Source organism: Piliocolobus tephrosceles, chromosome 16 (genome assembly GCF_002776525.5).
Source record: "Piliocolobus tephrosceles isolate RC106 chromosome 16, ASM277652v3, whole genome shotgun sequence".
NCBI lineage: Eukaryota > Metazoa > Chordata > Mammalia > Primates > Cercopithecidae > Piliocolobus > Piliocolobus tephrosceles.
In genome coordinates, this window is record NC_045449.1 from 30,527,163 (window position 1) to 30,541,151 (window position 13,989).

General features: G+C 49.0%; 1 protein-coding gene across 3 annotated transcripts in view; it reads left to right on the forward strand.

The window, feature by feature from the left end:
• Positions 1-2,652: 2,652 nt before the first annotated feature.
• HNF1B (HNF1 homeobox B) overlaps positions 2,653-13,989 on the forward strand; it is a 60,006-nt gene continuing 48,669 nt past the window's right edge. For all 3 annotated transcript variants that reach the window (XM_023203981.2, XM_023203983.2, XM_023203984.2), the window contains exons 1-2: positions 2,653-3,239; positions 8,269-8,468. In XM_023203981.2, coding sequence (XP_023059749.1) covers positions 2,893-3,239; positions 8,269-8,468 — 547 coding nt within the window. In that variant the 5' untranslated portion in view covers positions 2,653-2,892. The remainder of the gene's footprint in view (positions 3,240-8,268; positions 8,469-13,989) is intronic.

Consider the following 13,989-nt stretch of genomic DNA (forward strand, 5'->3'; position numbering starts at 1 on the left):
GATAGCTCACTTAGCATTTGTGACCTGCATTCTGAAAGACTATCTGCTGGTCTACTTTACACATCTCTTTCTAAATTTCCATATGAAGGGATTGGTGGAACTCTTTGAAGATCTGCAGTACAGAACAATTACTTGATGAGCACTTATATCGCACAAAGTGGTATATTACAAGGTAGGTCTAGGAAGGAGCATTACAGGAAGTTGCTGGATGTGAATAGCCAGATTACCTGGAAAACATACCTGACACTCATAGGAAATGTGTCCTATCCTCTGGGTGAAATTTCCTGCACTTTCACGTAGTTAGCTGGGGTATGGGGAAGAATGGGTTTGCTGACACCTGAATTCTGAGAGAGAATGAGACTTGGGAATCAGATGGGGCACACAGCAGCTGGAACTGCCAATCAAAGTTTTGTTGTTACAACAGAAATGATTGCTGTTTTTTAAATGGGTTTTTCCAGCTTAACACAGAAACAGATCTTCGTTACACTTGATGCTGCTATCCTGATAGTGAGTGAGAGACAGAAAAAGAAATTGTTCTCCAGGGACATTTACTCTGAACACTTCATTATCCTTCTTGAGGCAAGCTGGATAGGTAGAGAATGACCTTCCAGTGGGCAGAATTATGAGAGGCAAAGATTTGCCACCTATTACAACCAACTAGAGGGGAAAAAAGGGTGAAATGAAAAGCCAACATTTTTATGAAGTTATGATTCCCTCTGGCAATCTGAGGAGTAACGGGTGTCTGGAGGCTGAAGGATGGAGATGTTCCTCAATTTGGGGTTTGCTTGTCTCAGGCAAAGAGGGACTGAGATCAGTGTAAACCTTCCCCAGGCTCCATGCACTTAACCATCCCTTCTTTCTGGCTGTCAGCACAAGTGGCCCAGGCACCTGTAGCAGACACTGTATTTAAGAGGCATCCTAGCTCCTTAACAGCTTGACTTGATCAATTACACCATCAGCCCTAGCACACCTAAGAGATTAGATCCTGCCCCTAGGCAGATGAGAGCTGCTAGACTCTTCCTCCTCCTGCTGAAATTCCTCTCTATCCCTAACCTAACCTTACTTCCTCCTAGTTATCTTTCAAGGGTGGGAGAGGAAGGAAAACGTGCTTAGAAACTCTTTTGCAATGTTTCTGCTGATTCTGAAACCCTAGTCCTCAAATCCCTCCAACCCCAGCACTGTCTCACCAATTCTGAAAACCCCAAGTGTCCAGAGAAACTCAATTTTACTACTGGGAACTGGCTTCCCATCTGCCCAGACCAGAAAGTGTTGAACTTTTATTATTAGACCAGGAGGTTGCACAAGTGGTCTCACTCAATATACACCCCTCCCCCAAAAAAGGTATCAGTGATATCCCCTTTTCGCAGATGAGGAAACTGAGGCTCCCAGAAGGGAAGCGTTATGCTCCTCCCCAGAAGCCTTAGGTCTGTGTATGGTGGAAGCAAAGAAGTCCCTTCCCCTGTTCTTCTACAGGTCAGGTCCTAGCTTGCAGGTTTGGGCGCAGCCCTCCCCTCCTGCCGGTCTCCAGGGGAGAAGCAGGTGAAACTCCAATAGTGCTGCCAGGCCTATGGCTTCCTACCTGGCCCGGGCCAGACTGGAAAAAAAAAAAAAAACTTCTTTCTCTCAATAGCTCTGTCGACACCTTCTTTACTAGGAGTGCAAGATTCCTGCCACTGCTGCAGTGACCTCGTCTGCAGAGCTCGTCCCCGGCCCAGGGAACCACAGATGTTCTGGAACTGCGAGTAAACCAGAAATGAGTGAGCCGGGGGGGACACTCGGCTGCAAGTGTCCATCCAGCTGCAGGTCAAGCTTTGCTTTCACTGCCTCACCATCCTAGTGCCTCACCATTCTGTCTCACCATCCTCCCCCAAGGTGAAGGCGCCTTGACATCGGGTTTAAACAGGAGAGTGAGGAGCCCCAGGGGTCCAGCTTCCCAGTGGCGTTGTCAGGCTGGGCGCCAGGGCAGCCCGGCTGCTGGGGGAGCTTCACTTTGGCTACTCCCTCTGCCCACAAGGTAGTCTCTTTCCAAGAGTCCTCCCGGACTCCTTCACCCTCTTCTACGCTCTCTGGCGGGCAGTTCTGCAAACCCAAACCGCCAGACCGGGCCAGGGAAGTTCTGGGGCCTGGAGAGCAGTAACTGAAGTGGAAATAAATGGAGTCCCTCCAGGGCGCGCTCACCCCACCTAAGGCGGCCTCACCTCCCCGCTGGCCTCGGCGCCCCTTCCTAAGTGGTTAGTTTCTCTTCCGCCCTGCGGGCTCTCCTGGCCCACCACCTGCATCGGCTGGGACGCCAGGGTCTCTACTCTTCGTTTTCTCCTGCGTCCCCTTCTTCCACGAGCACCCCAGCTTCCTCCGGCTCTCACCTGAACGCCGAAGCGTAGTGTCTTCTCTCTGGACTAAAGCGGAACTGAGAACCGGTGGAAAAGCCCCGCGCCTAGGCTGCAAGGCACTGGCTTAACAAGTCCAGAGGTTAGCTGAAGTTTGGCTGATAAGCAGAACCAGTGAAAGAAGGTGTCCAGCCCCCCAGCGTGAGTAGAATGGACCCTGGCAAAGCCCCGCTCCCGGCCCGGGTCTTCTGTTCTCCAGGTCTGCCCCTCCGGCTCTCCCTCTCTCGGGGTTTCCCCCTCCCCACCATCATTTGCATCCAGCCGAAAGCTGGGCCCTTCCCACTAATTTGCATATCTTATATGGCCTAATGGTGGCGATCATGGCAAGTTAGAAGTTTTCTGACTCCTCTCGGAGGAGACTCCGGGACCCCGGGGAATAACAGGTGTCTGGAGGCTGAAGGGTGGAGGGGTTCCTGGATTTGGAGTTTGCTTGTGAAAATCCCCTCCACCCTCCTCTCTCGCACCCACCCACGCCCTCACCCCCTTCTTTTTCCGTCCTTGGAAAATGGTGTCCAAGCTGACGTCGCTCCAGCAAGAACTCCTGAGCGCCCTGCTGAGCTCCGGGGTCACCAAGGAGGTGCTGGTTCAGGCCTTGGAGGAGTTGCTGCCATCGCCGAACTTCGGGGTGAAGCTGGAGACGCTGCCCCTGTCCCCTGGTAGCGGGGCCGAGCCCGACACCAAGCCCGTCTTCCATACTCTCACCAACGGCCACGCTTCCAAGGGCCGCTTGTCCGGCGACGAGGGCTCCGAGGACGGCGACGACTATGACACACCTCCCATCCTCAAGGAGCTGCAGGCGCTCAACACCGAGGAGGCGGCGGAGCAGCGGGCGGAGGTGGACCGGATGCTCAGGTAGGCGCAGAGCGAGTTGCAGAGGACCCACCCGAACCCCTGGAGCCCCTGCCCCGGGCCTGAGTGACACTGTGCCCGACCACACTCGCCAAGCCCGTTTCCCACCAGAGAAGTCCCCCGGGGGGCGCTCTGCTTCTCTCCCAACACCTGGACCCTTCCCAATCCCTTAGCGGAAAGACACTGCGGCCCACCGGGCTTCTTCTCCCCAGGCCCAGGCCAGCGTCGTGGACCCAAGGGCTTTTCCCCGCGGGGCTGGAGCTCGGCCGGGGAGAACTGGAGCTGCGGAGCCCTTTGCCGGGAGGTTTGCCCACGCGACTGAAGGTGCGAGTGGGTGCAGTGAAACCGCTGCGACTTCCCGGGAGCAGAGGCTTGCGCCGCTACAAGCCCCAGGCCGCGCATTTTTCCTGCGCGCTGCCTGGGTCTGGAAAGCCGCATGTCGGCCTCGGACACATTGACCTGCATGATGACCTGCAGTTCTTTGCCGAAGGACAGGCGGCGTCCGGGGCCGGGATCTGGGAGGCGAGTTCCCTGGTGGGCTCTTGTTAGCCGCCCCCATGCAAGGCCCAGAATTATCCCGGATCCCCAACGCCGGTTTAGATTTGCAAAGGGCGTGTTGCATGTAGGGTCGGCGTGGACCCGCGCGGGGCCCAAGAAACCAAGCGGGGTGGTGTGGGGGCGAACGTGTCTCAGACCTCAGTTCGCAGAGGATCTGGTCTCAGTCTGAGAAAGGAGTCTGGTCTCAGTCTGAGAAAGGAGGGCGTTTCCAGACCTCGCTGCCCACCCCCGGCCTCTCCCCGGGAGGTCAGGCCGGCTGGCAGTGTATCCCCAGGGCCGGGATCGTTTGTGGGTCCTCCCCGACCGCCCTAGGCTTTGACAGCTGGTTACTAATTATCTAAGGAGCCGAGCGGTTCCCTGGGACCGCACCTCGCTCCCGGGCCACTCCGCTTTAGGACGGAGCCCATCGCGTGGCTTCGGACACTGAAACGCCGCGATTTCGGGGCTGAGCCTCAGCCGCACGTCCGCAGCGGCCGTTTGGGGTGGGATATGACCTTGCATTTGAATTTGCGCTCCGAGGGCCTGGCGGTTTGCCCTCTAGCCAAAACAATCAGGGATCTTGTAGATACTTTTCCCCCAAACACACTTTGGTATAATTCATAGGTTTGAGGTTCTTCCCTCGCCGCTCTCCCGCCCGGAGGTGATTTCTCCCTTATCGGGAGAGAACTCCTACAAGAGAGTTCCGCGACGCGGAAGGTGTGAGTCGTAGAGGCTAAAAGGGGTCGAGAGAGTGGCCCCTAGGGGCGGCTGGGGCGCCAGGGCTGCCGGGAGGTCGCTCAGAACCAGGCGGATGAACCAGGCTCCCACTGCCGGCCACCGGGGGCCACAGGGCCTAGGCCCTCCCGCCCGGCCGCAGGCGCCCGCTTTCTAGCGCGGCGCTGGAAAGACCCGGGGCGCCCCTCCGCACCCAGCCCTGCGCCGGGCTGGACGCAGCTGAGACGTAACATAAACTGCAGCACGTGGAGTTGGGGTGTTATTAATTTATTTCTATAAATCATCAACAGAAAGATACACAAAGAGCCGTGATTAGGTTGAAAAGAGAGGCGGGTTATTCATTGGTGAAGTTGTAAACGCGGCTTAGAGGGGAAAGGAAATCAAAACGCGGCTTACAGGGGAAAGGAAATCAAAACGCGGGCGCGGGGCTGCTCGCCGCTCCCAGCCAGGCGCACCCAGCCAGGCGCCCCGTGCGGCCCCGTGGCCCCGCCGCCCCGGCGCCGGACGCGGGCTCTCTGAGCGCCGGAGCCGCCCGCGGAGCCCCCGGGTCGCCGACACCCGCAGGCCCGGCCAGCAGAAAGCCAGGCCCGGCCCAGGGTCCTCAGACCCCAGCACTCCTCTTCCCTCCCCAAAACCCCAGGCCCCAGTAGGGCAGGGAGGGGGACTGGGGAGCCGGAGACCCTCCCCGAGTTGGAGACGCGGGACAGACCCGGAGGCTTTTTTCTCCCGTCCCGAGCGGGTGCTGCCTTTCCTCCCCCGCTCCCGGGAGCGTAGGACTTGATTAAAGTAATTTTTCAAGAAATCGCTAGCGGTCCTTAGGTCATTGCACAGGGGGCTCCCGAGTCCCCGGGCAAACGCACTCCCTTCTTTTGCCCACTGTGTTCCTTTAAGACGAAAAGCAAAGAGAAAGAGAAGTCGCATTTTGGAGTTCCTGGAATTCTAGTAAACCTGGAAGAGAAAGGCGGGGAAGGAAGGTCGGGACTGCGCGCTTCCCGGTCCCCGGCTCCCGGCCGGAGCTGGCCTTACTCGCGGCCTCGATGCGGGCGCGCCGGGGGCATCTAGAAAGTGGGTTGCGTTCTAAGACGCCGAAGTTGGGCTACTTAACGAACACGCCGCGGACTGCGCTGGGATCCCGGCTTCTCTGTTCGTGGGCAGCAAAGTCATTGTTTGAGAAGGAGCGTGCGGGACGGACCCTGCGGGCGCCGCGGCCGGCGTTTGACACCTGCGCTTGGGACACAATGGCCGCTGGCGCTCTTTGGGACCCGTTCCTTTCTCCGTGTTAGGAACCACTGAACCTGAGCTGTGTTTTCAAATAATAATAAAAAAAAATAACCAACTCTCCCGGCTCTTGCCGGTGAACACACGTGAATTTTGGGGTCAGAGAGCTGTAAAGGTGTAACTGCGCCATCTTACTCCTCATTCTCGTTTTAAGTCGGACTTAAAAGGTTTTGCCATCATTTATAAGGTTTTTGGGGGCTTTTTTTTACCCTCCCTAATTGTTGAACTAATTCACTATTTCCACAAAACCATTCCCACTTAGAACAGTACCCTATTTTTCTAGGTTTCTTAGGCATACAAAATGAACCCAGGTAAAGGCGATTAAACAAAAGAAAAATAGCCGAAGAATTTGCTAAAGCAATATTAACTTTTAAAATGCAATTTTCCCCCTAAGGTTCGAAGCTTCTTGTTCGTAACCGTTGAAAGTGTTTTTCCACCCTAAAAATATCTGTGGAAATATTCATTGGAAATAAGCTTTTAAATGATCTGTGATGTTTACAAGGATATGTCTAAAATGTTTATTACATTATTTTCCTCTTACTGTGAATTCTCCACGTTTGAAACTGTAACTCATTTTCTCATTTTTTGTTCTTGTTGTTACTTCCTTATATTGTGTACTTGGAAAGTACCTTTGTAAATACTTGAGAAATTTGTTTTTATATATAATTAATATAAAAGTTTGCATTTCTCAAAAACATCTCCATCAAAGCCTGTGTTCTCACGAGTTTAATACCAAAGTCTTGATAAAACAACCAAAACTACCCAAATGCTTGCAAAATATGTTCGATTACTAGATTTTTATACATTAAACAAAATTAATTTTATTTGACATATTAAAGGCACCATTTAGAAATAAAATTGCTTATTATATTGCAATGCTGTATCTATTTCAGCCTCTACTTTACACCGGTTTTTTTTGTTTGTTTGTTTCACCTGAAACTAGTTTTCCCTTTCGTTTTTTTTTTTGTTTGTTTGTTTGTTTGTTTGTTTTCATGTTCTATTGAGCTAAAACATACATCAACATACAGTAATGGGGTGCTGGTTTTTGTAAGTTAAATATGTACCTGCATTAAATAAATAGTAAATTTGTATATATTGCTTCTTTAGTACTTTTGTTCTGTGCTGCACAGTATTTTCTTAATTTCTAGTTTTAAATTATATCTCTTTTCAAGGCATCTGTTCAATAAGCAAGAAAAGATATTGGTCAATAAGCAAGAAAAGATATTGGCAAAGTTTAAACCATTCTAGACAAATAAAATTCAGAGGTGCTAAAATTAGCAATTTACACAGCCGTGTTTATGAGAAATGAAAAGTATAATCATGTTCTTACCCAGTGCTTAAAATTTATGAGAAACACGATAATACAGGAAAACAAGGCATCTAAAATTGTTAATGTCCGAAATTGAAATTATTTGTCCCCATTAGCCCAATATATTTTGTGTGGAAGGTGGGGCTGTGGAATTTTTTTCTTTTTTTTTTTTTTAACTACTTGCCTCACCTCAGTGGTGTGATCCTCCAGTCCCAAGGAGGTACAACATTGTATTCTGGAAAACTTTTCTAAAACTCTGAAAATTATTTACTATTTGGCTAAGACACCCTCCTTGCTTCTCAGAAGGTGGACACGTACATTTCACCCCTGTTTTATAAGAAATGGAGATCCCCATTCAAAAGGAAAATAATGTAGGAGAGGTTGAAGCTAAAATTGGGCAGATTCAGAAACTGGTGCTATCCCCACTTCATTGTAGGATCAGTGAGTCCAGCCCCAAGCTAATGGCATCCCCACTTTCCAGTTGGCCTCCTGCCTTTTAAATCTCCCACATTCCAGGAAAACGAAGGAAAACAAAATGAAATGGCCAGGTGCGGTGGCTCACATCCGTAATCCCAGCACTTTGGGGGGCCAAGGCGGATGGATCACCTAAGGTTAGGAGTGTGAGACCAGCCTGGCCAACATGGCGAAACCGTGTCTCTACTAAAAATACAAAAATTAGTTGGGTGTGGTGCCAGGCGTCTATAATCCCAGCTACTCGGGAGACTGAGGCAGGAAAATCGCTTGAACCCAGGAGGCGGAAGTTGCAGTGAGCCAAGATGCCATTTCACTCCAGCCTGGGTGACGAGCAAAACTCCGCCTCAAAATAAATAAGTAAATAAATAAATTAATTAAATAAATAAATAAAAATAAAAGAAGAGCTTTTCTTTTTGCTTAGTAAGAGAGAGTGGTGGTGGTGCTTTTTTATTCCTGAAGATGGGAAGTCCTCTTTTGCCCGCTAACCTGGGAAGAAAGGGGTGAGGTGTACCATACAGGGGCCGCCACCTTCTCTTCTGTTTAGCTTCCATTTTGGCCTCATGTCTATCCCAAAGTTGTAGCTTAGATGAGTGGAAAATTCAGAATTTTGCATAGAGTATAGGTAGCACCCCCTAGAAAGAGAATCTCTCTCCCCAGATATCTCCCGCTAGTACCCTAACCATCTGCTTGTCTGTCTAGTGAGGACCCTTGGAGGGCTGCTAAAATGATCAAGGGCTACATGCAGCAACACAACATCCCCCAGAGGGAGGTGGTCGATGTCACCGGCCTGAACCAATCACACCTCTCCCAGCATCTCAACAAGGGCACCCCTATGAAGACCCAGAAGCGTGCTGCCCTGTACACTTGGTACGTCAGAAAGCAACGAGAGATCCTCCGACGTAAGTGTTTTCATCCTGCCTCTGCCTCAGCCTGAAGTGACCTTTGCCCTCTCACCCCATGGGCTGCCTCAGTTTCCTTTTCACGAACAAGGCCCTGTGAGCATTTAGCAGATATAAGGAAGCTGGCAAGTAGATTTGGCCTTGGTGGTTGCTGTACAATGGATTGGCTTCTATCATGTTCTTCGGTCACAGCCCCTTGCTACCCAGCCAGTTGCTCTGAGGAGCCTGTCAGTGTATGCAGCCTAGCTTAAACTTTTTGACCCCTCCTTCCAACGTCCTCCTCTTTGAAACCAAGTAGGTGGCAGAGTGAAATATCTACCCCCAGAGAAAGCCAAGTATCTCCCCTTGATACATGACCAACAGTCAATTTCCAAAGAAGACATTTCGTTGCAGTCAATAATATTAATTACTATGACTGTTAATTTCCTCCTCTCTGGAAAAAGTATCAATAGAAGGCATTTGTATAGAGAGATATATTAGAACTTCACCCTGTTCTTGGAAGATAGTGGGAGGGATTGAATCCTGAGGCAATTTAAGGTGTTTGCTCACATTTACCAAAATTGGTCCAGTGTGAGGACCTCAGCTGGTGGCCCTGCTCATGAAGAAGCTACTTCTGGCTAAGGCAGGGCACAGGAAAAGTGTCTGCATTTGGAACTCTTGACTCCTCAATTTCTTGTCATTGCCATTCCCATCCCAAAGTTTTTTTTCTGTCCCAAGATTTCTACCACCCAATTATTCTGAAAAGTTTTTGTTTTGAAGTAAGTCTAGGGAAGTTTGAACTGCATATGAATAATAAGAGTAGAATGACATACTGCCTGTATTTTAGGAAAGTATTCTTTGACATTAGACTTTCATTACTTTGATCCCATCCTTTCCCCAGAAAATTTTGTATTGGTTTTCACTCTCCCCACACACTATCCTCTGGCTTTATCTGAGCTTCTCTGTCTTTATCAAGATGTTAGTTTCCACCACTTTCTGGGTTGGGCTTTTTCCCTCTTGCTTTTTAAAATAACTCTTGTTTTCTGTTACACATTGCTCTGAAGTGATTGTTTCAGTATTTATTGTCTCAATGTCCCTGGGCTGGTGAAAGGAAGGGTTTTAGGTGTTCATTTCATATTGTGTTGTTTGTGCTTTTGTTGGGAGCATTACATGAATACATTGGAAGAAGTAACGTGAGAGCTATTTGCTGCTTAGAGCAGGAGACCTTTCCAAGAATGCGTTGGCCCCCCATACTTGGTGACTAGCTCTTTAAGAATTTGTGTTCCTGATGTGAAGCAACTCTCTGTATAGTTCCTGGAAAGCCTAAAAAATTCTCAGGAGCCATTGTCTCCGAAGACCCAACAACCCTTGAGCCCTGCCCAATTATTTAAGCTTTATGCAGCATCTCCAGTCTGTGCTGCCTCGCTGTATTCAATGAGAATTTCTTCAGAAAGGAGAAGGAGGCAGGAAAGGCAGACTGGAAACTTGTCAAAAGACAGAGGTCCAGAAAGTTTCTCAAGAAGTTGAGGAAGGGACATTTTACAAATACAACAGTCTCTTCAAGAGAATTGTTGTTATTGTTATTTTTGTTTTATTTATTTATTTATTTATTTACTTATTGAGATGGAGTATCGTTCTGTCGCCCAGGCTGGAGTGCAGTGGCGTGATCTCAGCTCACTGCAAGCTCCGCCTCCCGGGTTCACGCCATTCTCCTGCCTCAGCCTCCCAAGTAGCTGGGACTACAGGCACCTGCCACCATACCAGGTGATTTTTTTTTTTTTTTTTTTTTTTTTTGTATTTTTAGTAGAGACGGGAGTTTCACCATGTTAGCCAGGATGGTCTCGATCTCCTGACCTCATGATCCGCCCGCCTTGGCCTTCCAAAGTGCTGGGATTACAGGCGTGAGCCACCACGCCCGGCTGTTATTTTTGTTTTAAAGTCACATGAGACATAAAAGCTTAAGAAACAGTCCTTCATTCTGTAACTATTATACAGGCACCTACTATGTGCCAAACACTATGCTAAGCTGTGGAATACATAGGTTCTTTTCTCCAGGGACTTACCTGCCATCCAGTGAAGAAGTGGAGATGTTTGAGTAAATAATGACATTCATTTTCTAAGAGCTGTTATAAAGATATACACAAGGGGTAGCAGAGGAACTGCTAAATTGCCTGGAGACATCACGGAAGGCTTCCTAGAAGAGGTGACATTCAAATCATGTCTTGAAGGATGAATATGAGACATGCAAGCATGATGTAAGAATCAGAAAGTAAGAGAAATAAAAGAGGGACACAGGTGAATGGGGTGAGGAGAAGGAGGAAGAGAGGGGAGAGAATACAAAATGATACATGATTACAAATTTCCTTGAAAAACTAAAAATAACAAATGGTAATATTCATGGGCCTCTCTACACACATAGAATCTCCTTGTCCAAGCTGGCCCCCAAGCCTATAAAGAGACTACTGAAGCCAACTTCTCCAAGATAATTTTCATGGGCAATGGACATTTTGTTCCCCAAACACAATTAATCTGAAGGGAAGTAGGGAAGAGTTGGTGGTGGCTAGAGGGAGCAAATGTGGGAGTCTAGTTCTTCAAAAATTGGGAGAGGCTAGAGCCAAGCCCCTGAGGTCAGTGGAACCTGAATGGTTCTGAGCACCTACAGGCAAACCCACCTGGCTGATTTGAGGACACACTGAGTTCTGAACACTGTTCAGGCTGCTACCTCCTCAAAGGGCAGGTAAGAGACTGAGGCAGCCCCCACAATAGGGAGCAGCTACGAGAGTGTCTCACACCCACCAGACACAAAGCTTCAGGAGTCGGTTTTGTCACCTCCACACAAGTCAGATCGGAAGGGTTTGCGGGTACACTGCTTGGGTTTTGTTTTTAGCGAGAGGCGATGCACAGGGTGGTAGTTAGGAGCCTGCAAGCCTGCAGGCTGGGCTCATGTCCGGGCTCCTGCTCCAAGTCCACATAACTTTGGGCAAGTCACTTAACCAGTCTGAACCTCAGTTTCTTAATCTGTAAAATAGAGATGGCCGTATTTCTCACATGGAGAGGTTGTAAGAATTAGATGAAGGAATATATTCAGAGGATTTGGCACAATACCTCACCATAGAAATGGTTCAATAAATGTTAACCGTTATTGTGTCTGTTCACATTAAATGAAAAAATCTTGCATTGCTCCCAGGCCCTTGGGATGATCCACACTGGCTTTGGCCACTGGTGACTCCACCGGTGCCACACAGGGTCTACAGGGAGGAGGGAAGACACTGTGACAGACCTCACTGAGCAGAGGACGTCTCCTTCTCTCCCTTTGATTTCCCCTCAAGTAACTGCATTTAGAGAGCTGCTGTGAAGCCAAATACTATACAGGGGCGAAAGCACTTTGAAAAGTGTAATCAGGTGGGGCACTGTGGCTCACGCCTGTAACCCCAATGCTTTGGGAGGCTGAGGTGGCGGGAAGACTGCTTGAGGCCAGGAGTCTGAGACCAGCCTGGGCAACATAGTGAGACTCCATCTCTACAAAAATAATGTTTTTAATTAGTCAGGTGTGGTGGCTTGCACACCTCTAGTCCCAGCTACTTGGGAGGCTAAGGCGAGATGATGGCTTGAGCCCAGGAGGTCAAGGCTGCAGTGAGCTATGATCGTACTACTGCATTCCAGCCTGGGTGACAGAGCAAGACCTTGTCTGAAAAAAAGAAAAATTATAACCCCCAAAGGAATTTGGGGCAACATCACCATCATCCTGACTAGGGGTAGATATTCTGAAAGACTAGTTAGTGTCCCTAAGCTTTCAGTCAGTCTCATCCCACAGCTGGGGGGACTAAGTGATGGGGGAATTAAGCTGGGTTCCCACATGATCCCACTAGCAGTGACTTCCCACTAGCTGTTTGGCAGGGACTCTCTCAGGTCTACAGTAGCATTGTTGGGCACCACTGAAAACAGAGCCCTAAGGTGGCCTGAGAATCCTCCAGGGTTCTAAATGGGCCAAATCAAAGGCCACAGTGTCATGATCAGTCCACAGTTAAACAAAGCCCAACACCACCTCCAGTTGGGATCCCAAGTCCTGGCTGGCTAGGGGCCCTAACCATTCCTCCTGATGGACCAAAATGGACATGAGCCTTAGATAGGTGGTCAGTTCCCTGCTGCTGGAGGCATATAGACTGGAGGGCCACTCGGTGGGGGGTTGTAGAGGGCATTCAAACGTTAAGTAGTAGCCTGACTTGAACCTTGAGGATTTTTGATCCAGTTGTCCAAATGAACGAGAAGAATAGCATGTAAATGATGGCACATTCAGAGCTTATCACAAAGGGAGGTGGTAGCCTTCGACTCTCTGTGACCTGTGAGAGTAATTACAGGAACTGAGAAAGAAAGACACTAAGGCTGGGTGCAGTGGCTCACGCCTGTAATCCCTGCACTTTGGGAGGCTGAGGCGGGTGGATCACCTGAGGTCAGGAGTTCGAGACCAGCCTGCCCAACATGATGAAACCCCATCTCTACTAAAAATACAAAAAATTAGCTGGGCATGGTGCCACCTACCTATAATCCCAGCTACTCAGGAGGCTGAGGCAGGAGAATCGTTTGAACCTGGGAGGCAGAGATTGCAGTGAGCCGCGATCACACCGCTGCACTCCAGCTTGGGCAACAAGAGCAAAACTCTGTCTCGAAAGAAAAAAAGACATTAAGATCCAGAACATAGGGACCCAGAGCTAGGAAATGAATGTGTTATGTGTCTTTGCTCAGCAGAGTGCTTAGCCTCTTTGTTTATTCATCTGTAAAATGGAATTAATCACCCCAATGAGCCCTGCTTCATGCAGATGTGAAGCAAAGCTTTCTTCTTCAGTAATGTAAATATCAAATCTCATTAAACCATGTAGGCTAAGGCATCACCACTGGGCTGGGCTGCTGGCTCTCATTCATTCTAGAAAAATCTCCTGAGGGTCACAGTATTCCTGGACCCAAGGAATTGGACAGACAGGGAGCATCATTTCCAGCTAATTAAACACCACTCCCAGACGGGTCCTATGTTTGTAGTCTTTGAAATTATTTGAGATCTAAAGCACATCTTCTCTTTCCAATACAAAGCTCCAGTTATATTTATTTCAAAGCATGTTTCAAAAGGTTTGGGTTTTTTCTAAAAACCTGACTTTATAATGTAGATACCTAGGATATAGGAAGAGGGAGGAGAGGTGGGGAGTGCTATCTACAGCCTCTGAATATTTGTGCAAGTATAAATTGTACCTTTGAACAGTTCTCCCCTGGATCTGAGACTCGATTGAGCTTACCCACTTGACATCAAATACAAGAGTTCAGGATGCAGAGTGTTGCTTCATGTCTGAGGGCCAGTGAGCCAAAGGGGAAAAAAAAATAATTTTCTTAAAACAATGGCTGGCTATGTTTGAGCTCCTTCAAAGAAAGGAAAAGGGTGGCTTTGCTGGAGCAACTGAGGTGGGCAGTAAAGGCCTGTGCTGAGGCCTCCCCGTCTCCAGCTCCACATGCAGCAAGAGCAGATTGCAAAGCTTAGTTAGATGAGGGGAATAAA